This window comes from Pyrus communis, chromosome 1 (genome assembly GCF_963583255.1).
Source record: "Pyrus communis chromosome 1, drPyrComm1.1, whole genome shotgun sequence".
NCBI classification, from domain to species: domain Eukaryota; kingdom Viridiplantae; phylum Streptophyta; class Magnoliopsida; order Rosales; family Rosaceae; genus Pyrus; species Pyrus communis.
Window position 1 is genome coordinate 7,901,643 of NC_084803.1, and position 27,082 is coordinate 7,928,724.

At 36.3% G+C, this 27,082-nt stretch overlaps 3 protein-coding genes across 5 annotated transcripts; 2 read left to right on the forward strand and 1 right to left on the reverse strand.

Annotated features, from left to right (window-relative positions):
• Window positions 1-1,543: 1,543 nt before the first annotated feature.
• Window positions 1,544-7,511, reverse strand: LOC137734649 (probable sucrose-phosphate synthase 1). The gene is made up of 13 exons (XM_068473906.1): window positions 7,133-7,511; window positions 6,922-7,014; window positions 6,113-6,360; window positions 5,978-6,041; window positions 5,135-5,833; window positions 4,888-5,004; window positions 4,594-4,725; window positions 4,255-4,431; window positions 3,807-3,860; window positions 3,662-3,724; window positions 2,589-3,530; window positions 2,302-2,429; window positions 1,544-2,167 (listed from the first exon to the last, which is right to left on the reverse strand). Exons 1-13 carry the CDS (start codon window positions 7,313-7,315, stop codon window positions 1,894-1,896), a joined length of 3,174 nt encoding a protein of 1,057 aa, XP_068330007.1. The 5' UTR covers window positions 7,316-7,511; the 3' UTR covers window positions 1,544-1,893.
• A 2,792-nt stretch (window positions 7,512-10,303) lies between these two features.
• On the forward strand, window positions 10,304-15,047 carry LOC137717300 (synaptotagmin-5-like). Its single transcript, XM_068456614.1, has 13 exons — window positions 10,304-10,595; window positions 10,733-10,835; window positions 11,482-11,534; window positions 11,632-11,752; window positions 11,836-11,963; window positions 12,242-12,343; window positions 12,549-12,623; window positions 12,764-12,843; window positions 12,956-13,106; window positions 13,187-13,417; window positions 13,902-14,201; window positions 14,423-14,536; window positions 14,770-15,047. The coding sequence occupies exons 1-13, from the start codon at window positions 10,491-10,493 to the stop codon at window positions 14,914-14,916; spliced, it is 1,710 nt and encodes a 569-aa protein (XP_068312715.1). The 5' UTR covers window positions 10,304-10,490; the 3' UTR covers window positions 14,917-15,047.
• A 6,527-nt stretch (window positions 15,048-21,574) lies between these two features.
• Window positions 21,575-26,792, forward strand: LOC137747685 (uncharacterized vacuolar membrane protein YML018C-like). Of its 3 annotated transcripts, none has more exons than XM_068487851.1 (9): window positions 21,871-21,944; window positions 24,468-24,527; window positions 24,599-24,869; window positions 25,042-25,256; window positions 25,436-25,506; window positions 25,604-25,705; window positions 25,878-25,995; window positions 26,107-26,242; window positions 26,462-26,792. In XM_068487851.1, exons 3-9 carry the CDS (start codon window positions 24,621-24,623, stop codon window positions 26,522-26,524), a joined length of 954 nt encoding a protein of 317 aa, XP_068343952.1. In that variant the 5' UTR covers window positions 21,871-21,944; window positions 24,468-24,527; window positions 24,599-24,620; the 3' UTR covers window positions 26,525-26,792. The 3 variants fall into 3 exon arrangements, with proteins under 3 accessions (XP_068343945.1, XP_068343952.1, XP_068343960.1); XM_068487859.1 differs by having other exon boundaries at window positions 21,877-21,944; window positions 24,613-24,869; XM_068487844.1 differs by having other exon boundaries at window positions 21,575-21,944; window positions 24,468-24,869.
• Window positions 26,793-27,082: the final 290 nt, after the last annotated feature.

Sequence of the window (27,082 nt, forward strand, 5' to 3'; positions counted from 1 at the left end):
TATATATATATATATATATATAGGTTGTCCAACTTACAGTAGGCCCATGATCAAGAGCAGTACTATTTCTGCTGGCATTTTGGAGATCGTTGTTGCAGTACTTGCCGGAGACTCGTTTGTGGTTTGAAACTGTGGAGTTGTGAGGAATTGGGAAATAGTGGAAATGGTGGTTCATGAAAGAGAAGAAAATGATGAGAAAAAGAGAAGGGTATAGCAAACAAGTGCTGTTGTAACCAGAGCCAGCCATGGCCAAACAATCTGGCCGCACACGCTGCCCGCCTTTAAATAATGTTCTCTTTTGAAAGAAAATGAGAAAAGAGAAGGAAATTTTGAGTTAAGTCATTAGGTTTTGGTAGGATAGCAATGGTGGAATGAGGAGGAGAAGAAAGAAGAAGTGGAAGTTGAGTGAAAGACTGTGAGTCCTATAGGCAATGACTAAAGTCTTGGTAATTAGTTTGGTTTCACATGTAGGATAATTAATATGATTTTTTCCTCATATTTTTTCTCAACTTGGGATTATTATTAATAGAAGAATGATTCCCTTTTTTAATATATGTTTCTGTATACATTATAATATGAGTGGTTGACGGGATTGATATGTTTCATTTTAGTATGTGTATTAGAGTTCGAATATCGTAAATAACGAGTTCGATATCAATGTATTTTTCATACTTCATAGTGTCAATATATCATTATATAAAAAAACAAATACGCATGTTATGGTTTAGGTGAAAGAATAATATTATGTGACTGGCAAGTGACATTTTACTATAGTGGTGGAAAAGAGTTTAACTCGTACATGACGATTTTGATTCAATCCATCATTAGCTAATATAACAAAATATATCGTTTGAAAAAAAAAAAAATTTATTTGATTGTGTTCTAAATACATCGATTTTTATCTTTATTGAGATTTTGAACAATTATTATCTTTTTTAAAGTAATGTCAAAGAATGGAGTGATGGAAATCCTAGACATGCCCATGCAAACAGCCAAACCGCGTGGCCATGTCTGCAATGAACTCGACAAGATCAATAGGGATTAGGGACCAAAAGGAAACCTAGTTTGCTGGCCCAAGCCTAAAAATAGAGCCTGTACTAGAATAATCAAATGGCTGGATTGCTCTGCACACTAGGCATTCATGATGAGAAAACTCATATGCAGTTACAGTACCATGCTATTTCAAGTCAATCACGTGTTTATAAAATCATGTAGTGCTATGTAGGAATTGATTTAAAATACCGTCAAGCCAACATGAAATCTCTGGTGCAAAGAAACCAATAAGAGATGAATTGTGGGAACATTTATGTAAGGAGTAATCAATCTAAGGGCTATACTCTTGACAAGTGTCATAAGATTAGACAAGTAGTTAGTAGTTTGTTAAACAGTTAGCTTATAGTGTAAGCAACATTAGTTGTATATATACTATAAGGATGATGTAAACAGTTAATGAAAAAGAATCAAAACAAACAGATTACTTCTTCTCCAAGTATTCTCTCTCTGTCTCCCCCTCTCTAAGTCTGCTATCTTCTTCTTCTGTACGTGTTCAAGCTTGGTTAACAATTTATTCAAAAGATATGCAGACGTCTACACACAAACATTTTAGTAACCAAGAAAATCCAACATCAACATGTTTATACATGCTTAACAAAACCAGATAACAGCACAACTTCCTCTGATGTTGAACAAAACTAGAAAATTGTATAAGCGGTTCACATTGTAGCAGAGGCGGGTTTGCGCTGAAAACCGGCATCCGAATTGCTAGAGTAAAAATGCCAACGACAATACAAGTAATATCGATAAGAATTTTAGAGGGATGTGTGATTTGCAGTTCAAAAAGGAAAGGTATAGAGGATATGGAATCGAACACAAGAGGGCATGATTCGGGGTTTTCTACCGCTTAAGAACCCCTAGTTTCACCAATGATGCTCTTATGTCATTTTGGGAGCATCCTTCACTTTGAGCCATATTGGGACTGTCGTCTGGAAAGACATGTTCTAAAGGATAGTTTCTGTTGGCATGAAGCTTACGAGCGCCACTGTTAACCCCCTTCAGTATCACAGTTTTGTGTAGCCCACCAAGCAAGCCTTCATAATCCGTGTCACCACTTTCTCCCACGAAGACAACAGCAGTTGACAAGTTCAAGCCCCAGCGGACATACAGGTACCTGGAGACTAAATGTCAGTTATACGAAGAAGACGAAGACACTATGGATGCTATTTAATCCTTAAAAAGACTTGGCAGTGTACAAAACAAAAGAAAAATAGGATCTCACGGGTTCTTAGGGATGCATTTATATACCTGAGAGCTTGTGATCTAGAAGCCAACACAGGGATAACATTTAGCCTGGTGCCATTTTGGGAATATATAACGTGGCAACGGAGAGCCTGAATTCTCATGAGTCTCCGGAGTTCCGTAACAGGGGGAATCTGTCATGACATAAGCGACGTCAAAAACGCCAAAAATAAAGCAGTTCTTCTGAAGCAGTGACATCCAAAAGTATTAATGTAGTCATATGCAATTTGCAACACTAAATACCAAAAAAGTATAAAAATGAATCCGTAACAGAGACACACACGAGATATTACCAGTGCTGGATCTTTCACTTTATACGCATAGCAATGGTTAGTTGACGCTGATACATCTTCTGTAACAGTTTCGCTTCCTTTCTTTTCGTTGAAATTAGCAACCCAACGAACCAACGTCTTTCTCAAACCTTCTGCTCCCCAGCGGTATTCAATGTGTGAACGGTAATCTAAGTCCACCACAAAGGGAAGCCCAGAAGGACTATCCTCAGAACTTGAAGATGGATAGTAGAGCTCAGCACCGCTGTTACAGATAAAAGCATCAAACTGTGAAGGACTCAAACCTCCTGAGACCAAAAGAGTATGTATCTCAGATATGCCCAATGCTGTTGATAGTATAAATCCGATAGGTCCTGCATCTTTGTTCTTCTCTGCTGCCTCAGTAACCTTCTCAATGATCTCAGTAAACTCTGAGGTTGTATCACAATCCACAGCAATTACATAAACATACTTCCTTTTCCTGAATGCTGGAAATTTACCAGCCCCAGAACTGTTGTCTGCTTTCTCTGTGGAACCAGCCTTTTCACAAACACCTTTTGACAATGTCAAAACCGCATTTTGCTCCTTAATCTTCCCTCCAGCAGCACGGTCTTCAGTCTCTAAAGCATTATCAAGAGCAGCACTCCCTTCAGTTTTGTCGCCATCCAGTGAGAGTTTCAAGTTCAAAGATATATCTTGTATATCCCTCAAAGAATCACTAGGTGAATCGTGTTGTGAATTGTCAAAGTCAGCTTCATTTCTTTGCCACTGTGGCTGCCTTGGTTTGCAACTGGTTATGCGAGTTAAGTATGTCTTACAATGCTCTGGCCATGAGAAAAGGTGAATGTTTTTCAGTCCATTCTGCCTGCATCTTGCCCAAAGTTGCTTGTCCGAAACAAGCTTCAGAAGGGCATCCGCTATTGACTGCTGATCATGGGGGTCAACTAGTAGACCATTGTCAAGAACCTGTCACAATTCAGTTGTCCGAACTCGGTAATTAGTATTGATAAAAGTATCGATAACTTAACTCAACACAGCTCCAAAAGCAAAATAGAAAATCTTTCAATGGAATAGGAATGTTTTCCAGGTAGACATACCCGATGAATATCAACAGGACCCCCATTTTGTGTGGCAACAATAGGTAAGCCGTGAGCTGCTGCCTATTCAACAAAGAATCTTCTGTTGGGTTTTATATAAATTAACATCTGAAATGTATTCCTTTGATAATGTAGAGACATGTACCTCAATTAAAGTAAGTCCAAATGGCTCAATGAAAGCTGGATTGATGAAAACACCCTGCCAAGAAATCAACAACATCACTGTTAACTGAGCCATATAACTTTCTTGGTATAACAACTGAATATCATGTAAAATTATTGAAACTGCAAAGTTCTTATCCTGTGACATTTACGCCATACAACAAAAACTCATTATAATTTATAAGTTTATAACCAAGATATTCAGTATGCAATGCATTCCCCTCCCTCTGATGCACTCAGTATAATTTATAAGTTTATAACTCAAAGAAGTGATCTCTAGAAGCATGCCTAGCCAAATTTAGTACAACTGTAAACCTGACTGTGCATAAACATCCAGAAGCTCAGGGAAAATTATATACCTACAAGCAAACTGCATGCACCTTTTAGGTGGTTAATCTAGTTGTAATACTGCTAATAAAAGATAAAAGTACCTTTGTCTTTGCTGCCAGACGATAAATGTCAGGAACATCAGACTGCTTGTGGTGTTTCGGATATGCCACATGACCGTAAAGATCATATCTGTCAATCAGCTTAAGAATGGAAAGAAGCACAGATGCATTTGTGCTGGACATTTCATCAATGTCATCACGGTTTCCCATTATCAATGTCTGTAATGACAGAATGTATAAGTATCTGAATAACACATATATAAAGCACAATTTTTTATTTACAAAACGTGAACAAAGGAAGCCTCATATACAGATATACTTGCTGTAAGCAGACTTATGAAATAACCGGTAAGAAGGTGCAGTTAAGGAATTTGAACATACAAGGTTTGCAAGTTCCCTCAGTGGGCGACACTCTCCAAATGCTTTGACTAAGGTCGTAATATTCTTTTTAGGGTCTGCCCTGGCAAGGGCAAGTATCATAGGCTTCCGTGGATTGGTAAAGAAACGCATGATCTGCCGATACAAAATCATTAGTTTTAACATTATAACCAAATATATACTGCAAGAAAAACAAGTATCTCAATCGATTAATTGTTATGAACAACCATACAGAAAAGGAGCATCATAAATTAAAATCCAAGCAAGGAGGATATGAGAAGAAAGAAAAGTTATAACCTCCGACCAAATTGGCGGGTCAGGAGAAGTAGAACTATCATCATGTCTTTCCCCTTCACCATCCCCGTCGCCATCATGTGGAATAATATGATGAAACTCCATTCCTGGAGGTATTACCTAACCAAAACAGGGGGGAACTGATAGTTAGTAAGAATAACATTTCTATCACTTAATATTTGTCCTTTTAGAGAAAAAAGGCCAAAATTTTGATAAAAATACTATGAAGAGAAAAATATGAGATACTTACAACCATGCGAGGCATAAACCTGCCATGACAGCTTACACCCCTTTTGATTCTTGCTCTTAGTTTGCGTTCTAGTATTGGATCAAAGCCATCATACAAGCGCCATTGTGAGTCTATCTCCTGTCTAGTGCTTGTGATAACAATCTCAGAGGCATCTAGGGTTAACTCCTCTGCTTCTATCCGTCTCATTATTTTGTACGTTGTATTTATTTCTTCTCTTGATTGACGTCCTTGTTTCAAAAGTTGTTCAAGCTTATCTCGTCCAAGTGAGTGACCAGTAAATACCATTGGGACATTCAAGGCACCAGATAAAAGAGCAGCAGAATCACCTGCATCTGCATAATGTCCATGAATTGCGACGGGCCAAACTGGTTGCCCACCTCCAATTTGCTCTCCCAGAGCTTTAGACATCTGTAGAATGTGGGTAAGTGCACCATCAACAAACTCAGGTATGTGAGGCCAAAGGAGTTCTTTTGGAACATATTTATCTCTTGGGCCAAATGGTATCCGGACTATATAAGCTCCACTACTCTCCCCAAGCTCCTCCTTTGAATTCTCAGTGTTTAATGGATTCAGCATTTCAGTTGGTTCCCCATAACTCCAATCCACATCTGGAGCTGCCACTTGTCTTGTTAGCAAATCAACCCGATAAACTCCAGGCATTGAACCTAAGGCCCTGGCAAGTTCTACTACGTACTTGACCTGATAATGATGAAAACCTTTATACTCCAAAGCAAGTAATAAGGAAGCTTTTTAATTCCAGTTTATAAATGATTTCAATAGTCATCGACTGAATCCACGTCAAGATCAATATTGTAAATAACAATTTATATTCCCAAAAGTTACCTGGCCACCAGTATCAGAATCACGACCAAGCTCCATGTTCTCGCCACGGATCAGGCCATGAAGGCTGCATGAAGAATTCTTGTTGATGAAATCAACGTTTAAAAGTTTAAATGCATAAAAAAGTTCTGCTCATGCCTTATTAACACCATGTAGAATTTCTGTTCTTTTTGTTGACTAGTCCAGTTCTCCACTGCATCAGTAGAATTGATTCTTTTCATTCTTCCTCCTCTAGTGCTATCACCACCATGAGCTGAAATGTCACCGACCGTGTCTCCCTTCTCTCCCTCAGACAAGTCTTCTGACATATCCTCAGTCGCTTCTCTCCTGCCTCGTTCCCTTTCAAGACGATGTCTGGCCACACGCTGAGCTTCTTCTCCCTCAATCTGATCAATTACAATTAGCAAAGCAAACACCAACATTTTAAAGCCAAAAACTTAAACCACCTCCCTCCTCAAAGTAAATAATAAAATAAATTCACTTCCTGTTAGTAATCACTTATTCTTTTTCACAAACACAAGTCTTCCCTTCAATAAATGGAACAATAGTTAGCAACAGGAAATGATTTCAACTCCTATTTTCTTTTCTAACATGAATCAAAGGAGGCAAACCGATCGATTGCCCAAGTGGTTAGGGCCTTCTTCCTCAACCTCTTGTGTCTTGGGTTCAAACCCTCCCCACAATTCGTTCCAATAAGGCAAAATCCTAACTGTGAACAAAATTCATTCAATGTAATCAGCAAAATCCGATTTTGTATGATCCGATTTTCGTCCTACTTCTAATATTTTTTACCATTTTTATTTTCATTTGCTCAGTTACGAATGAAAAAACAAACAAACAAACAAACAAACACACAATTGAAGCATTTAGCAGCTGAATACAATGAACTCAACAACAGAAAAAGTCAAATTATTTCCAAAGAAAAAAATAAAATTATTTAAAAGAACCTGCTTCTTTTTGCGAGCCAAATTCCAAATCCGCCAGCACATGTTCTCCAACCTGGTGTTCCTCTCCTCCGGACTCCTCGCCGTCGCCGCAGCCTGAAATCAAAACCACCGAATTAGTAAAAATTAATCAATAAAATTACGGAAAATCGAGACTTTCAAAAAAACCGAATCGAATCAACAATCGAAACGGCGTTGTGAATAGAAATCATACCCGAACCCAGGAGCGGTGGAGATCGGTCTCATCGTAGCGAGTGATGACCTCTTCGACGAAGTAACGAGTCGGACTGAAACGGCCGCGTTCACGGAGGAGCAGCGACGATTTGGCGTCGTCGAGGCCCGGACCGACGTCAAGGATCGCCTCCAAGTAACTGTTCACCCAGTCGTTTCCCGCCATTGCAACGGTCTTGATCGGCTACACAGAGCCTGAAACAGAGTGCTCTGCTCACAGCTTTATATATACAGATATGGAGATTATAGAGAGAGAGAGAGAGAGAGCGAGACGGTTATGGTGATTTGCTGACAATGACGGAGCAGAGAGTGATTTAGAGAGAGACCGGAGAATTTTTCCGCGAGTGTGCGATTTCTCTGGACGGAAAGAGAAAATGCTTTTATTTATAACTTCTTTTTGAAATTTGGTACGTGACTTTCTCAAGCAGGACACTTTAAGAAATTTTTAAATCTCATAATTAAAAGATATTGCGTTAAAAATATGAAACAACAAAAAATCTATAAAATATCGATTTATGAAAGATCTTTCTTAACATTTCTCTTGAAAATTTGTAAGTGAATTTACTTATGTGACCTCATCTCGTATTAGAGCTTGCTTGATATACACTCATCACTATACTACAAATTAAACAATCAACTTGTCACAACTACATATGTGACACATTCTAATCCGATATGTCCACCAGACTTGAAATTAGTTATAGTTAAACTAAATTGAATTTGTGTGAAGAGGTTAATGTAGAGCTGTAACACGTGTCCAATTATTATTAATAGAACTTGTAACTTTAATTAGTGAATAAATTAATCGATTGGCGTTTTTTAGGTACTTGTACCTTTAATTAGTTCATTTCACACCTTGCTTTGTGCTAAGACAACTTTGTTTGGAAGCGTTTTTTCTAACACAAGAATATAATTTGGTTTGAATTTGTTTTTAATGAGAATTAAACATAAGATTTATTATTAAAAAATAAAGATAAAAGTGTAGTACTAATTAATATTTTTTTAAAATATTAAGAGTATATATAAATAGGGGTGGAAAAAATTCCCGAAAATCCCAAACCGAACCGAAAAAATCCCGATCCCAAACCAAAAATTTCCCAAACCGAAATTCCCGAAATTTTCGGGATGCTATCCCGAACCAATCCCAAAATTTTGGTATGGGATTCAGGATTGGCTTCTCGATATTTTGGAAATCCCATACCAAACCGAAAATATATAATATTAATTACTATATATATATATATATTTATACATATATATATATATATATTATTCTTTTATAATTGATGCTAGTAGTTTCTAATTCATGCTCAGCAACCTAGAATGCCCTACACCTTGCATATTTTTCATGTTCTGTTTGATATTCATGTGGATTTTATTATTGCTGCTGTCATGGCTGATGATTTCAGAAGGCTTGATTCTTTTGTCTCTCAACAGATTGCAAAAAAAGTTTAATTAATTTGAATTTTGACTATGATAAAAAGAGTCAAGCATGCCAGTGTTCAATTAAATGGTAGTGTGAATGAAATGAAATTCCTAGTTCATGAATGTGTTCTTGAATTATATATTTGAAGAACAATTCATAATTTCATATTTCAATTTGGGATTCCCGATTTGTCTTAAAATCCCGAAAATATTTCGGGATTCCCGAAATTTGGGATTCCCGAAAATTTGGTTTGGGATTGGTCTTCAAATTCCCGTCCCGAAAAAATTCGGTTTGAAATTCGGGATACTAGTTTCGGTATGGTATCCCATACCGAACCACCCCAATATATAAATATGTAAACAAGAAAACAGGAATAAATTCTATGACTAAATTAAGATCCGTCACAAGATGGTCAGGAAGATTCGATACGAGTTCCTTAGAAAAAGAAAAAGAAAAAAGTAGGGTGCTGCCTGTTGTGTAACGTATGTGCATGCATGCATGTTACGCCAAGTGTCCCGATTAATATTACACGATTAGGACGAATAACAAAAAGGAGATTGACGTTCCAAAAGTTTCAACAAAAGATTATTCGTCCGTGGCCGGTAGCCTGTGCTGGATTTGGATCCTCTCTGAGCCAATGGGAAGGATCCTCATGACCAATTATTGTAGATCGTTGAATTTTTATTCAACGGTTACAATCATTATAACTTTAAAGGGACCCATCTATTTGTAACCGTTTGATAAAAATCCAATGATCCACGATGATTGGTCATAAGGATCCTCTCTATTAGCTCAGGAGAGGATCCAAATCCGCCTGTGCTGGCAATTAAAATGAGTTTTTCACATCGTTCTTGATGGCATGGCGCTGCACTTCTAGCTCCTTTGACCTTTTTTTTGTTGTAATATAAAAAAGAAAAATCTTGACTTTTTTTTTTAACAAATGATGTTATCTATATTAATGGTGGGGAAGTGAGATAAGTCTCACAATAGACTAGCAATAATATAATTCAAATTCGTTTTTGTTAAAAATTGAACCTAAGACATCTCATTTAGAAGTGATCATACCATTTGACTTAAAAATTCAGATTCTTGCCCACGTGTAAGTGGGAGGTTCTTAGTTAGGAACTTATGAGAGATTTTTCAGTGTACCGAGTACATGAGATGGAACACTACATGTTACCATACAGTATAATGATATGTTGTGTTTTGCATCATGTTTCGGGCATACTGAAAAATCTCTCATTGTTTAGACTCATGCAGTTGAAGAGTTTGGTAGGAATTTATTAAGATTATTTCCCAGGTGTAAGTGGGAGGTCTTTAGTTAAGAACTTATGAGAGATTTTTTAGTGTACCTAATACATGAGACAGAACACCACATGCTATCATACAATATAATGATATGTTGTGTTTCGCCTCATGTTTCGGGCACACTGAAAAATCTTTCTTTGTTTAGACTCATGAAGTTGAAGGGTTTGATACAAATTTAATTATTAATGCATACTTATTGTGTGACTTAACTGAAATATTTATTTAAGTAGTATGAATATATCGTTGTTTTTCAAAATTAAAAAGAATTTGGATGGTGAATTTGGGAAATGAATTTATCTGTTTTTTGCTCCGAAATTTAGAAAATGAATTGACACCTTAATTGATGTTAATGCAAAAGATGCGGTTATTAGAAGAGTTTTCATTTTTTGGGGCCAAAAAAAATAGAAGTGGAAAAAAAAATTGAAAACACCATATCACTCCCTTCTTTCCAGATCAAACTAATCACTCAATTATTAATGTTCTGATCATTCAACTTCCAATCCAATCCAATCATGTTGGACCAAATTAATTACTCCGTTCTTAGAAGGCCCTTCTCTGAATCCGAAGAAGCTCCATCGTCATAATCTCGGAAATAGAAAGGAAAATAATGGAATTCTTCTTTGGATTGATAATCGGCATTGCCATCGGCATTGGGTTGATCGTAGCTTTTGCTCGGGCAGAGAGAATCCGATCCAAATTTCGTTCAGATTTGGTAAACTAAATCACAATTAAATTGTTGTTATTATTGTTTTTGATAAAATGTCTTTGTTATTTATGCATGTTTGTTTGGTTTTAATTTTTGTTTATTTGTTTTTTTTTTTTTGTTAATGTGGATTATTATTTTATTAGGCCAAGACAGTGGCTGCGTTTGCAAGGATGACAGTGCAAGATTCCAGAAAGCTTCTTCCACCTCAGTATTATCCATCTTGGCTTGTCTTCACAAATCGCCAGAAGTTGAGTTTATTTCACAAACCTTAACTTCTTGTTTCTCTTCATGTTTGCCTTTTGGGTTTGCATGTCCTGACTCATGAACCACACGTCTCATATTTCAAAATTTAAAATATGTTAATCCTTTGGAAATAATTCTAAGTTGGTTTTGTAAGGTAAGTTTCTTTTGTGCATATTAGTTTCAATTTGTAAGCTTAAGTGGTTCATTTACTCATCCAGTCTAGGTTGGGTGTTCAGTTCTCCTCTTTCGGTATCGCTTGTATGAGAGAAATTGCTATATATTCAATGGTAGGGTATGTCCTTCAATACGAATGGGTGGTAGGTGGGTGAAAGACAGGGTTGGGCACGAAAAAGACATAGGTGCATTTTTACTCCATGTCTTATAAATTAACGAGAAACAAAAGACTTCGAAGCAGATGTAGATTAGATCAGTTAGCTAGGGTTGTGTGCATGTTCTCTTGCATCGAAGTTGAATCCCCTTCTTTATAAGTTACAAATTAGAGCAATCGAGAATATATATCGCAATTTCACGAAAAAAAAAGGTTTTGAACAAGGACCTCTTGTAACCTCTAATATCATATTAAATGATAATTAGAACTCAAACTATCATGAGATTTTTATATGCTAACAAGAATATCTTTGTGAATTACAGTTGAATTGGCTTAACCACCATCTTGAGAAGATTTGGCCATACGTTGATGCAGTAATTTTTCTTTTCTGCTCTTTTTTACGCACACTTTTTGTTTCACCTCTTTAATAGTCAAAATCTTCCTTCGTTTGGGTGCACTTTGATGGAGTAGGCAGCATCAGAGCTGATAAGGAGCAATGTAGAACCGATACTCGAACAATACAGGCCAATGGTCTTGTCTTCACTCAAATTCTCTAAACTGACCCTTGGCACAGTGGCTCCACAATTCACAGGTAGGGTTCATGCTTACAAGATGGTCTTATACGCCGACTAGATTTTGTTGTTGATGCTTATACATGTAGTTGGTACCCGTTAGGAGTTTCAATCGTTGAAGGTGAAAGTGAGGCAGGAGGAATCACTATGGAGTTGGAGGTTCAGTGGGATGGTAATCCAAACATTGTGCTTGATATTAAAACCAGAGTTGGTCTTGCACTACCTGTACAGGTAATGCTCATCAAATTTATACCTCAAGAAGTAATTAATAGTATTCACCCTGTTCCTGATATCATACATTCGACTCCCCTCCCTAATATTGCTTTTATAATAGAATAAATATAATAATGTTTCTCGTGTAGTTTTCTTCAGTGAAATCTAGGTTTGTTTGTTTGGTAAATGAAACATACGGTTTCATGACATGTCTGAGAAGTTGAAGGTTTCATGACATGCATGTCTTAGAAATTGAAGTATGCCTTATCGTCTTTTTTTTCGGACTGTTCATATAGGTGAAAAATATTGGATTCACTGGGGTTTTCAGGTTAATCTTCAAACCACTAGTCGGCGACTTCCCTTGTTTTGGAGCTGTTTGTTATTCCTTAAGAGAAAAGGTGTGTGATAAGCTACCGCTATTGCTTTGTAAAATTTCTTGAGGCGGCATACTTTTACTTTTGGGAACCGAAGTTTCTGTACTATAGTTTGATGTCATGCATATTTAGAAATGAAAAGCATATACTGACAATTTATAAGTTTTATTATAACATTATGTTCATGTATTATCGTTTGATATCATATTTCTTGTGCCTATGCCTGCAGAAAAAGCTGGATTTTGTGTTTAAAATTTCTGGTGGTGATATATCATCTATTCCCGGCGTTTCTGATGCTATTGAGGTTTGAGCAAGTTTTTTCCTTTGTGTATCCTAGTTTCTCTTACTATCAGAACCTTAATGGCCCCCGTGATTTCTACATTCTGCATGAAAAATTGTGGCATGCTGACGTTGCTATGTAATGAAATTGTCATTTTATTTCAGGAAACGATACGAGATGCTATTGAAGATTGTATAACTTGGCCAGTACGTAATATTATACCGATAATACCTGGAGATTATAGGTATACTTAATTCAAACTGTAGATTTTTTCTTGAACATATTTCTCATTCATAAAGTTTCAGATTCCATCTGCTAGTTTATATTCCTCGGATAAAATTTTGTTTATGTGACAGTGCCTTGGAGTTGAAGCCAGTCGGAATGTTAGATGTGAAGCTTGTGGAAGCTAAGGAGTTGACAAACAAGGACCTTGTTGGAAAATCAGATCCTTTTGCTGTGATATTCATACGTCCACTTCGTGACAGAATGAAAACCAGCAAAGTCATTGTAAGACAGCTCATGTTTCTCTAAAGTATGTATGATTTTCCCTTATCTGAATATGTAAAAATATTTATCATATACTACAGGACAACGATTTGAATCCAATCTGGAATGAGCACTTTGAGTTCATTGTTGAAGATACATCGACTCAAAACTTGACGATAAGAGTTTTTGACGACGAAGGACTTCAGGCTGCAGAGCTCATTGGCTGTGCTCAAGTGCAACTGAGTCAGCTTGAGCCTGGTAAAGTGAAGGATCTGTGGTTAAAGTTGGTGAAGGATTTGGAGATCCAGAGAGATGCTAAATACAGGGGTCAGGTTAGAATGGGATTTACTTTCAAACGCATACAAGAATGGAAAAGGATTGTTCAGTACTGAGTACTCATCCCCAACACATGTTACAATATTGTCAATACTTTGTTCATATTTGGTCCAAATTTGGCAAATCGACAATGTAGCAGATAGTGGATTAGTAACTGATATTGGCTATTAGCTAATGACTCCCCTATAAAAAAATGTACATTTTAGGGGTGTTCAGCAATTCCAAACCACTGATAATTAGCGAATCTGCATACGAAAAATGAAGAGATTAGCTGGTACCGATAACCAATCTACAGTAATCTTCTGATATTTGATATTTGATCAAAGTTTGGTAATATCGACTATGTGAAAAGTATTTTAGATCGGTGTCTGGAACCAGCCAATTACTTGACTTAGTGGAAACCGGCATTCAGTTTAGAGTTTAGGGTTTAGGGTTAGTAGAGTTTATAAATCTAAAATGCACATATGTTCTTTGCCTTAGGTGCACTTGGAGCTGTTATACTGTCCTTTTGGTACAGACGGTAACATCGTAGGCCCGTTCGACCACGACTTTGCGTTGACCTCTTTGGAAAAGGCTCTTAAGATTGAACCCAGTGGAGCAGATAACTTAGAAAAAATGAAAAAAGCAGCTGCCCAGAAGAAGAAGGATGTGTTTGTGAGAGGAGTGCTATCTGTCACAGTGATATCTGCAGAAGACTTACCAGTTGTGGATTTTATGGGGAAGGCCGACCCTTTTGTTGTTCTTATTATGAAGAAATCTGAAGCCAAAGCCAAAACTAGGGTGAGATTTCAGTTCCCAAATTTGTTTGACTTTGTAATGATTTGGGTCGTGATTTTCACACCTCTTTTTAACTTCTCGCACTTCTCATCTGAATATAAAAAACATAAAATATTCATTTAGAGGGCAGATAAAAATGCCGAAATCGCTACGGAGTCCGTCAATAACCTCTAATTCAGAATTGTATCTTAATTTCAATTTATCATTGTCTTATGCTTTTTCAGGTTGTAATGAACAATTTGAATCCAGTTTGGAATCAAACATTTGACTTCATGGTGGAGGATGCATTGCATGAAATGTTAATGGTTGAAGTTTGGGACCATGACACTTTTGGAAAGGTAATGTTTCTCCGTACTAGTTTAATTGTGTTAACCTGTTTAATATATAAGACACGATTGTAACATCATCATACAGTGGTACTCATCTACATATCATAACATGGTTGACGTTGATTTCATACTTTAGAGCATAATATCAATAAATATACAAGTCTCATAAACACGAGTAGACTAGTATTAACACGATGCAGGGTAAAGCTCACATTGAAAAAAAAATTCTTCTATTCTTGCAGGATAGAATAGGAAGAGTTATCATGACACTAACCAGGGTATTGATGGAAGGGGAATATCAAGACTGTTATCAGCTAGACATTGCTAAATCTGGAAGGATTTATTTGAACCTCAAGTGGGTTGCACAACATAAAGTCCGTGATACGTGATTTGTATCGTCCTACATTGTTTTTTATTGAGTTGAAGTTGTGATATTTTTCACATGAATATTACACGAAAAAGTATAAGAAAAAACAAATAAATTATTCATTATTTGCACATATAAATTAGATTTAAGTTATCAGTCAAACCCAAAAGAAAATCTTACAAGTCACATGTAGTTCAGATTATTTACAATTTAATTTGTTAACATGTCGAATTGTTAATAACTTAACGGCCTTGTTCTTTCTATTGTAAATGCACAGAAAAATTAGTTAGCTATATAAATTGCATTCATTTTACTTGTAGCATATTTATCAATCATATTATATCCAGTAGCGAAGCCAGAAATTTTCAGCCAGTAGCGAAGCCAGAAATTTTCAGGAGGAGGGGCGAAATTTAAAAGCGTAATAGGTTCCACAAAAATGTAGACAATCAAATCATTTTAGATAGCAGACAATTTAATGTTGTTCACAGTTTGTCAATACAAACAAGTTGTAATTATTGTTGGCAAGATTTCATGTCATGAAATGTCGCATAATAGACTCATTGTCAATAAAAACAAAAACATCCCTCTCAATATAAACAATCAAGTTATCACACAACTGTTGTACATCTCTCGCAATGTAAACATCTCTCTTAGTAATATCAAAAACACTCTCACATAATAGGAACACTAATAATATTTTCCTTACAAAACTTTTGTATATTTGAAACAAGCCCTCAAAGTCACCATTTCTCAAGAATTAAAAGAAAATAAGATGAAATAATTTTAAATACCGGAAATAATAACAAGAATTAAAGAAGAACAATTACAAACGTCAACCTTTGTTTTTTAATAATCTAAACAAATGAGAGAGACGGAAGAGAATTAAAATGGTGAGCTGGTAGTGCGGTTGGGAAAGAAAACCACATCAATAAAATTAAAAATTAAAAATTAAAAAGAAACTAAAGGAGCCCACCGAACTGAACCGTTTCATTAAAAGGAACACTGAGTTTTATAAAAGGTAAATGATGCTGTCTAAACAAGACCAGGTTGTCTTTTTCCCTTGAAACCAAAACCCAGTAGCGAAACGCACCTATATCAGCAGGTTTAGAAGATTGAAGGGGCGAAATTCTCACTCTTATTGGCGATTTCCGATGACCGGAGGGGCGCCCGCCCCTCCTTGCTCCTCTGTAGCTTCGCTAGTGATTATATCCACCACTTTTTTCTGTCAATTATTTTTACCTATTGTTTACTAAATTGAGGATATTTTTGTTATTTTGGTCCTTTGTTGACAAAGATTTTTCACAAAATAACCAAAATAATTGATGGTAGACAAATTATGAACACTAGCGAACACATACCACTGACCCTTGGGCCAAGCACTTGGTTTTCTTGTAAGGCATAGTTAATGGGGAAAACCTCATGTTCAACGTAGTGTGCATCTCTGTGTCTATTATTCTCATTCCATGTAAACGAGAGTGACCCATGGAGCATATACAATTATGCACCCATTTCACCACCGTCTCTCTCTAGTTGCTGGCATGTGGGTTGAATTCGGTAACCTCCTTTATCTTCACAGTTAGCCATTTCCATATAATTTATATTATATGTTATTAGAATTCTTTTTATCGGAAAATGATCTGGCACAGATCTTTTTTCTATGGATCCGGAAGATCCCATGATCTTGTCCGTTCATTGTACATCGTGCGGTCAATTTTCATTAGGTACTATTTATATTTAATTTTAAATTTTAAATAATTTCTGACCGTACGATGTAAAATAAACGGACACGATTACGGAATCTTCCGGATTCCTAGAAAAAAAAAAAACCATCCTTTCCCCTTTTTATCAATCAAAAATAAAAAATAATATTATTATACTCTTTCATGCATAATTGAAAGAAAAAATATCCAAAAATAAAATTATGAGCATTAAATAAATTTTGCACAGAAATTTTTTTGCATTTTTTCACTCCACTCTCTTCCGCATCCGACCTTTTTTTTTTTTTAATATTTTAATTTCCATTCAATTAAAACTCCAGTTTAATTCCAACCTTTTAGTTTACAACCTACACCGCCAGATTGATTTGGTCTGATCGGACAGCCAGATTGGTTTTACTGAAAAATAATCACGGAAATAAGTAGTAATTAATTCCACTCAAAATTCCAATATGTGTGGTTTGAACGGTTGGTCGGCTCCTGCCCTTCATAGACTGGTAGTTCCAGGCTCTTTCACCAACACCTGTAACTCACAGAACTTCAAACCCAAGCAAACCAAAACCATGGCCGACGCCACGGAGGAGCAAGATAACCACCACGTTCATCCGCTGCTAGAATCTCTGAAGAAAGCTTCCAAAGACCTACAGAGCAACCCTATTTCAATCATATACAACAACTACGACATCAACGCCGCCATTGAGGCACTTCTCGAGCTCGGAACCAAGGCCGACCCCATCATCTCCGGCGACCCAAGTCTCTTCACCCTCAACCAGCTGCTCAGCAACCTCAAAACCCTTCTCGAAAAGCTCCAAAAGCTGCAGGGTTACGGCCTCCGGTCCCTCCTCCACCGCCAAGTCACCAATTACAAGATTTCCCAAATTGGGTACGCCGTGGAAGCGGAGGTTCAGGCGCACATCGATCGGAAGAACGTCTGGGGTTTCGTGAAAACGATGGAGGAGGATTCGGAGGACGATTGGAAAGTTAAGGCATTGATGATTTTAGAGAACAGATTGAACCAGGGATTCGATAAAGATTACCAAGAACTAATTCTGAGAGCAAAGGTATTTTCAATTCTTGAATTTATTACTTGTGATTCAAGTTTTTCTAATCGGGTTCGAGACCGGGCTGCCCTCGCTGTTCTCGCTCTGGTTCAATTCAACAAAGATGTTTTTGTTGGATTGGTTTTAATGGGTCCGATCGTTCGAGCTTTAATTCAAATGGGTTCGAGCTGTTCGATTCAAGTTCTCACTTGGCTGGTGAAAATCATCAGAACTCCTTTGGTGGATGACATCAATGGAGAAATCACAAGAATTATCAGCCTCCTGGGGGCGGATGACATGGCGGTTCGAGCGGCAGCGATGAACTGCGTTCTTGAAATTGCGTTTCTGGGGAGAGAGGAAGTGATCGAATTGATGCTTGGGGAGGACTTGATCGAGAAGCTCATGAATTTACAGAGGTTGGAGACAAAAATGGAGGAAGGAGAAGGGAAGTTTCCTTTTTCGAGGTGCGTAGCGGGGTTTGCAGTGCTGGTGGAGGTTGGGCACGGGTTGGAGGAGCAGAGTGAGAAAAGAGGGTTTAAGATGGAAATATTGAGGAGAGTGAGGGAGGCCTCTGTTTCTGATGCAGAGGCTGCCTCTGTTGTTGCAGAGGTTTTGTGGGGTTCATCACCTTGAAGTTGGATTTTGTACCGTAGTAGCAAATCATTGTATAGAGTTTAGATCTCGTTTATTGAATTCTTGATCAAAGATTTAACAGTCAATTCTTGATCATCGATTCAACGGTCGAAAATCTCGTTGTATAAGCGTATTTTTAGTGAGGTACGAACCCAAAGAAATGTCTTCCGTCCATCCAGATTCAGGACCTCCATCTGCTTTATGGAAGACAAAGGAAATTAATGCATGAAACAAGAAGGAATGAATTTGAGAAACATCGGCTGAAGACGGAGGCTTGTTGGCTACTGGGAGTGGGAGCTCATCTACTCAAATATCTGTTTCAGCCGCTGAAAGTATACAGTCACCTTCATGTTTTGTTCGAGTTAGGAACATACCGATATGCTCTTATCCAGCTCAATCTGAAGGCCGTTCAGGAGACTCTGAATTGTTGGAATCCAACTGCAAGAAATTTCAGAAGAACTTTGATCTCGAACTTCCTGCCGATGCATACACTGATGATGAAAGAGAAGGATTCTTTGTAGACGGAAAGGTTTCTGAAGAACCTAAAGGGGCAAGTTCTCGTTTGAAAAGATTTCCAGAGGTTGTGTGTAATGGTGATGCAAAACATAGTGGATATTGTTCTATTTCTGCATCATTAGGAAAAGATTCAGTTTAATTAGTTTATCCGTATAATCTATCAATTCTTAACTCCATCCGACTTCCAAAGCTAACACTCCCACCACTATGAATCGCCCCATAACCACCCGTCCTCTCTCTGTAAAAATTTCACCTCACGGTCTCCCACCTGCCATCGAATTTTGCGTTATTTTTCCAGCGATAAGTCAATGTTGTGTGCTCTCCACCTTCCACTCCCCTGTGCTAGCTTTGATCTCATACGATCCCAATCTGCGCAAGCGTTGTTGTCTGTAAAGAAAGTTGTCTAAGTGTTTTTAATTAAAAAAATATTTTATGAGGGCCTTTTTATTATTTTTCTAAAAAATTATATTTAAATCAAACTTGGCTAAAAAGGCTTATGCCTAAAAATTCAAAGTGTTAACTCCAGCCCAATTAAGGATGAGAAAACTATTAAGACATTGAATTCCTGGGAAATAATTTTCGTAATTCATCTTCGATTTATTCAATCTTGTAATTCGCTAGAATATAGGTAACAAAACGATTCAAATATATTTAAAAAATTCAAAACTAGGTAAGTTGACTTGCTATGGATTGGAAGGCAAGGAACTCAAAGTGCCACACGTTACTGATTTTTTAAGGCATTTCTTATCGCAAAAGCTACCGTAACTACTATTGTATTCATCCTTTTATGTATATTAGATCGAATTTATTCGATTTCTAAAAACAGTTATTAACTCTTAAGGGATTGTTTGGAAATACTTTCAAAATAACTGAAAGCGTTTTTAAAGAAAATATTTTTAGATTCCAAAATCACTTAATATGCTTCCTGAAATAAGCACTAGTTACGTGCTTCTTCCAGGAAGCACTTCAAGTGTTTTTCAGGATTCAGTTACGTTTTTACTAAGGATTGATTCTAACAACACTTTTACAAAAACACTTTCAGTCATTTTAAAAATATTTCCAAACGAACTATAGTTTTATGAGGAAATTTTCACCAATGATTATGAATGACTAATTTTTTTCAAGCTTTTCGACCTTGGTTCCGTAGGAACAAATTAGAATAATTGAGAAACAAAATCGTCTAACCTTGTGTTTTCATTTTGATAGCCAACAATACATAAGACCATCTCCAAAATAGATGTCAAATTGTAAACATAAAATTTAAATTTGAATGCTTATGTGACAATTTGATTTTTTTAAAATTTTGTTCACCAAGCGATATGTCAAATTTGAATTATTATTATTACATTATTACTTTTAATATTGTAATATGAATTAAAAAAATAAGAACGACAAAAATATTTATCACTAAAAATAGATTTGAAATTGTTGTTAAATTTGACAGCAACTACCTTTACTGTTAATCCATATCATACTACATAGGAATGAAATTTGGTTGAAAAATACTAATGCTGTCTGTTTTACTGTTATTGCTAATATAAAATTGTTGACTCCACCTTTAAAAATACTCTAAAAGGATCCAAACTTCAAAATCAGCTGGTAATAAGTGAAGAGGAATTGACTTTACTTGGTAACTTATCTACTAGGTAAAAAATGCATGATAAATTTGTGTACACGTTGAAATTATTGGTAAGAAGAATATATTTGTCTACTATTTTATATTCATATTCTCTCCTGCCTGCAACATTATTAAAAATGCCAATATTCTCTCTATAAATGACAGCATTCTCTCTATAAATGCCATTTTATTTTGTCATGCATACTGTCTTTTCTACCTACAAAATTCAAAAAAGTGTTGCCATTATTTTATTTACATGATTTTGTTGCTGAGTATCTTTCGTCTTCATTTTATATGGAGTCCTGCCCATATATTTAATTTGTTTCCATTTGTGTTGAAAAAATCAGATTCTTCTAGTTGAAGCTATCCTATGGGAACTAGGAATATGCAATAAGGGTCCGTTTAATAGGTTGAATGAGATTAGAAGTTATGACTAATATTAGATTAGTAGGACCACGTAAGATAAGATTTGTAATCTATGAATAAATATAGGTTAGATAACCCAAATAATTCATAACCCCTTATATTTGATCTGTTTATTTTATATTTTAACACAATAAATAAAGAACTTGACTTAAGTCCATTGTAATTGATCATAACTCATCCAACCAGTCCACGTACAGACCCTAAAAGCATGAGGGTCCTCCATAGCTTTCAAGTTTATTTTTGATTGGACATGAGAAAGTGAGAAAGGAAGAGATGGAAATAGAGTTAAAGAGCATAAAATTCTCAACCAATGAACAACTTTAAAATAATTATAATAACGTTAATATTATTGGAAAAGAAACCTTATTATTTTATAGGTTTCTAATTTCATTTTTAACATACAAGTTGCGAACGTAGTGTAAATCTTTTAGTTATCAAAAATACCCAATTAAGTTTTAATAAATTTCCTCAACAAAATTAACCCCTCCGCAGATACTTTCTTAAAGATTATGGTATACAAAATAATATTTTTTGTTAATTAGTATTTTTTAATTTTTGTTAAAGATTATACTAATTAACAAAAATATTTCAATTTTTGTTAATTAGTATGAAAAACGTTTTTTTTCCCCGCTAATTATTATGAAAATTTGGAGTTAATTAAAATTGAATTTAGAACGGGACATATAACAGAGAGGGTTTTAAATAATAACAACCAAAACGTTTTCAGTTTTATTTCTATTTTGGTTAACTTCCCTCTCCCTTCTTTTTCTTCCCAAAGTTTCCGGATTTCTTCATTTTGTTGCAAGAAAACGAGCAGCCCCGCCCCATCCGGGCCTTTCTCTCTCCTCCTCACCTAAATACACGCCAGACCCTGTCACCCAGCACTCAAGATCTCAAATTCTCAATACTTATAGGTCGGTGACAGGGCCAAAATATCAAAGATCTAAGGAGGAGGACCAACCAACCGATCAGATCTTTGAAATTCCTCTGATTTGTCCATCTGGGTTTTGCTGGGTTTATGATGGGGTGGAGGTACAGAGCTGGGTTGTTCCTAATTGCTGCTGTTGTTGTCATTTGGGTCACCTCTGCAGAAGTTACCCAGGTTTGTCCTTTCTTTTACTCTTTCCAAATTTGAAAATATGCAATTTAGTAATTTAATTTTAGAGTTTTGGGTCAAATTTGATTCATGGTAATGCATTTTGTATCTGATTTGACTTTTTCGGATGGGTTTTGTGAGTTATTTGGGTTGGAAATGATTGGAATTTGTTAAGGATTTGTACCCAAGTGATGAACTTTATTAGAAGATTGAATGTTAGCTTGAACTTGTTTAAGACGACGTCGTAGTGCTTCACCCATAGAGGAAACATAGTGAAGATATTAGTTTAGTTGTTCATGAGTTAGTAGGGATCAAAACATTAGTAAGTAAAGGTTGTTCTTTTCCTTCGTTTTCGTCCCCTTGATGTATTGCAACCATGGGGTATAACTAATGGTTCTGGGTTTAACCAGCATAGCGAAAAGCAAAGGTTTTGTTGGAGGACAGCCGTTAGAAATGTTAAATATAGCATATTCTGGAACAGAACAGAAATAGCATTCAAGTTCATAAGCGCAGTTATCTGTGGTGCCTTAGGGACTGAAGGACGCGAAATGCGCACCAAGATTGAACCTTTTTTGAGTTTTGTGCCTTGGCTTAGTTGGTTAAGACTGAGTTGAATCTGAACATTCTATGTTTAACTGTTTTGAGTCTCCATGCTCTCATCTCAATCTTAGCAATGAAAGTTTTGATTGATTAGTTGGTAAGCCAAACTTTGTTTTTTTGTTCTTGAATTTAGCTTGGTGTTTATGTGGTGGCCAAATACAATTCTATTAGTAAACAATTGTGACTATTTGATCATCTTTGACCGTGGGGGAAGTGATGCTTGATGTGCATTTAAACTAACCTAAATGCTAGATTAATTTAAACCAAATTAAACTCATAAGCGCACGAATCAATTGTAGTAAGATATGCAAATGCGAGGTTGATTCCACATGGATTTCTTTAGTACTAATTTAACTGACTAATCACACTAGACTTAATCAAATAAATAAAGGATAGATTGAATTGAATAATTGTTTAAGACTAAAATTAACAATTAAAGTAAAAGACAATTAATTAAAATTAACACACAACAGAAAAATAATGTGAGAAATAGTGAAGTGTAAGTTATGAATCAACCAACAACAATCGTACTTACTTGTCCTATAGCAAACTACTATCCCATTACCATGCTAATGTTAAGGGTTGTTCTTTCTAAGGTAGCCTGTGGTCAGACATCAACTTGTGTATCTCTACATGATAACTAAATCCTATTGGTTAGTCATATAATTAAACACATAAAAACTCCATGGAAGAATTATGTCAACCAAGTAGGACTAGCTTGATATTGGTTATCCTTTCTGGTTTATCTACTCTTCTTAATCTTAATTCCAGTAAACCTAATTGATTTTTCTAAGTATCTAGATGCAAAATTCCTAATGGTGATCAATCATTAGAAATCCGAATCTAGAATAAAATATGCATAAAGATTAAGAATATACTATGACATAGAATCAAATAGCAACTAACAAAGTACTTCTCAAATATTCATGTCATGGCTTCGTCATAAACTTTAGAAAATAACTTAGTTACACATATAAATAAAAATAAAAGAAAGATAGAACGAGGAATCCATGACAAGGCACGTCCCTAAACTCTTCTTCGTGAATTGCGGTGATGGTGAGTGGTGTGGTATGTGGTTGCAGTCATACATAGGGAGAGCTTATGACGCCTTATTTATACTAGAAAAACCCTAAAAGATCTGGTAGAAACTCTCCTAAAACAAATCAAATTCCTAAACAATTAATGACACCAACTAGGAAATTTTGGGAAGCACGTAACCTATGTTGCACGCCAGTTTTGGGTTCAATTTAGCTTCTGGAAAATTCTGGAAAAATAGGAAATTATAGCTCTATGTCTTAAGCTTTCCAAGCATATATTGCACGTCACTAGGAAAAATCGGAAAAGCCTCCAAATTTTCATTCTCCCACAACTGCATAGTCCTGACGGGAATGCCACTTCTGCGGGAATGATTTACAAAACTGGAGCGTTTGGCTCCATGGAAAAATATGAAAGTTGGACACAACGATTTTCAGCTTCTTAGCTTTCTCCTCCAATTAGCCTTACATCAAAACTCCTCCGGAAAGTCAAATTATCCCCAAAAACGTTCTAAGTGCACAGATCAGCTGAAATTAAGCAAAGGAAAGTAATAAGGCTCTTTTAAACTCAATTTCTTAACAAAACCTAGGGATAATTGACATAAAAATATAGGAAATAATGCACTTATCAATGCAGCTCAAAATTCAAGCTGCTTCCTAAAAGCTGTGGTGAATTGAATCCCTTTAGCAGATGATTGTGAGTGCATCTAATTGCTTCAACTGAAACCTTTCCGCACATATCTACCTGAATAGTCGGATTTTAAGCTGCAAATTTGTCACGTGTTATAGAAATTTTTTTATACAGTTCTTTGATATGGTGCATTGTCTTTACCTATATATTTGATAATACTGTGCAAAGTTTGGTTCTAGCTGACCAATATTGTGACTTCTGCAGGGTATATTTACGGACTATAAGCAGCCATTTGCAGTAACATATCTTGGAGCTTCTCTTATGGTAGTTTACATCCCAATAGCATTCATTAAGGATTGGTTGTGTAATTTTCTAAAACGCCGCTCCTCTAAAAGTGGTAAAAATGCAGAAAGCAGCATGAATGAGTTTTCTGCTGGATTTAGTTCTACTCTAAAACTCAATGGAGTGAAAGACTTTGAATTGGAAATTCATGGGTCCTTGACCAGAAAAGACAGTGATGCAGACCTTTCACCTCATGCGGAAGAACAGGCTTTGGTTTCTAAATACAAAGATGATTTAAGTGTGCTGAAACATGATAAAGAGGTTACTACGAGGCAAATTGCTACTTATGGGTTTTACATTGCCCCTCTCTGGTTTATTACGGAGGTAAGGAACTTCCTAAAGCTACTTTGTTCAAGAATATACTTCCATTGACTTTTAGGTGATGTTGAGTCCGAGATGTGTTTAAGAAATGAGATATGTTTCTTTGAATTGATAATTCAAAATTATTGTGAAGGATGTCAAGAAAATTCTTATTGATTATTTTTTATTGTTTCAGTATTTTTCAAATGCTGCTCTCGCGCGTACAAGTGTTGCAAGTACAACAGTATTATCCTCGACGTCAGGACTCTTTACTCTTTTTGTAGGTGCATTCTTGGGCGAAGATTCTTTAAATGTGGCAAAGGTGGTCGCTGTCTTTGTTAGCATGGCTGGTATAGCTATGACAACTCTGGGCAAAACATGGGCTACGGATGAGTCACAACTGAGTGCCGCGTACGTTTAATCAGTCAATATCTGTTGTCTACGTCAAATTTATCATAACTTACATTATATTTATCTCTTTTTTTATGGAAGAAAAAAATATCTCTTTTTACATAACAATGCCATTATATAATATCAAATTGCTCTTTGTAATGCGTGTTTTGGGATTGACAGTCAATATTTTTGTTCAGCAACGGGAAACGCTCTCTTGTTGGAGATATGTTTGGTCTTCTCTCAGCCATGTCATATGGTCTATTCACCGGTTGGGAGATATCCTTTTTCATTTACTCCTTGGCACAAATTTTTCATAGATTATTTTGACAATAATATTAACATTCATTTTACTCTCAATGCTACAGTTCTTCTTAAAAAGTTTGCGGGCGAAGGAGGAGAAAGGGTTGACGTGCAAAAGTTGTTTGGGTATATTGGATTGTTTACACTAGTATCGTTATGGTGGCTTAGTAAGTGTTGCTTAAGTATTAATGATTCCTTTCAGTTTTTCTCTTGTGGACTCTGATTTCCTGAAATCAAGCAAGGCACAATGCTAGCTTGGTGGAAACATGAAAGTGAAAGGCAATCCATCACTTCTTTGATTGAATCATTATTTTCTCTAATTTTTCTTTTATTTTCCAGTTTGGCCGTTGACAGCATTGGGCATTGAGCCCAAGTTTATGATTCCTCACTCTGCTAAATTGGAAGAAGTTGTTATTGCCAACGGCTTTATTGGAAGTGTACTCTCCGACTACTTCTGGTATGTTTAAACAATCAATTTTCAATCTGCGATTCACACTTGCGTTTTCACAGACTTCTTGTTTTAATCTTCCGCTTTTCTATTCGGCCAATAAGTAAAAACTTCTGACAGGGCACTAAGTGTTGTGTGGACAACTCCACTCGTTGCCACCTTGGGCATGTCGCTCACCATCCCCCTTGCTATGGTTGCTGACATGTTCATCCATGGCCGTCATTATTCAGTAGTTTACATACTTGGTTCTGCTCAGGTATGATGCTTTCATGAATAAGCATTATATTTTTGAATTATTTAGCATCCGTAGTTACTAGTGAAGTACCTTTGTAAAACTTTTTTCCAGAAGGCGCTTGGTTTCAGCATTTCACACTCACCTTCGGAGAAAATGATCTCTCACTAGCAATATACGTATTCGAACTTATGTCCTGTTGCATCTATGAACTCTTTTTGTTGCTTCTGTGGCATGTTGCAGGTATTTGCAGGATTTGTAATAGCTAATCTTTCGGATTGGTGCTCCAAAAAGTTGGGATTATAGCATTTTATCGAAGACTGATTTGTTGGGAAGCCTGATTCTTTTATGGGGCCGTTTTCTCTCTTCCGTTCTGAACGGACTTCAAGTTGTTGAGTTTACGAGCAGGAAAGTTTGTCTTCAATATGGGTCGGTTGGTTTGTGGAGAGGGAGAGAAGGCACTGAATATATTTTTTTTTATCATACTTGTTTTTTCACCATCATGGGCGATGAGCGTGGAGCCCTGAAGTGTAATAAACCATTGTGGGTTCAAAGTAAAATCTCATTTCACGCACTCTGCCAATGGTTAGTTGAGTTGTTAACGGGTCACCATCAACAAATCATTTTGTAAGCGGGTGGACCTGTTAACAAAGCGTTTGCTAGCGGGTGGAGAATGGCCAACCCGAATTTGAAACACTTGTTAGCAAGTCAACTGTTAACGAAAGGCTTGATTTTGAAGCTATTCTAAAGTCATGATCGACTCTCAAGAACAAAACAAGTAATTACATCCTCAATATATCAAGTTGAATGCAAGAACAATTGAAAACAAGTCCAAGGTCATAATCTAGGTTTATTGACTCTGTG

What these genes read in the sequence shown, in the direction of transcription:
- LOC137717300 (XM_068456614.1), top strand. Translation starts at nt 10,491, where the DNA reads ATGGAATTCTTCTTTGGATTGATAATCGGCATTGCCATCGGCATTGGG. An exon ending in TGTCTTCACAAATCGCCAGA is followed by an intron (nt 10,836 to 11,481) that starts AGTTGAGTTTAT and finishes TTTGTGAATTAC; the next exon opens with AGTTGAATTGGCTTAACCAC. An exon ending in AAGCCAAAGCCAAAACTAGG is followed by an intron (nt 14,202 to 14,422) that starts GTGAGATTTCAG and finishes ATGCTTTTTCAG; the next exon opens with GTTGTAATGAACAATTTGAA.
- LOC137747685 (XM_068487844.1), top strand. Translation starts at nt 21,861, where the DNA reads ATGATGGGGTGGAGGTACAGAGCTGGGTTGTTCCTAATTGCTGCTGTT. An exon ending in GAGTCACAACTGAGTGCCGC is followed by an intron (nt 25,257 to 25,435) that starts GTACGTTTAATC and finishes ATTTTTGTTCAG; the next exon opens with CAACGGGAAACGCTCTCTTG. An exon ending in GTACTCTCCGACTACTTCTG is followed by an intron (nt 25,996 to 26,106) that starts GTATGTTTAAAC and finishes AACTTCTGACAG; the next exon opens with GGCACTAAGTGTTGTGTGGA.
- LOC137734649 (XM_068473906.1), bottom strand. Translation starts at nt 7,315, where the DNA reads ATGGCGGGAAACGACTGGGTGAACAGTTACTTGGAGGCGATCCTTGAC. An exon ending in ATTCTGATACTGGTGGCCAG is followed by an intron (nt 5,834 to 5,977) that starts GTAACTTTTGGG and finishes CATCATTATCAG; the next exon opens with GTCAAGTACGTAGTAGAACT. An exon ending in TGAGGGAACTTGCAAACCTT is followed by an intron (nt 4,432 to 4,593) that starts GTATGTTCAAAT and finishes CTGTCATTACAG; the next exon opens with ACATTGATAATGGGAAACCG.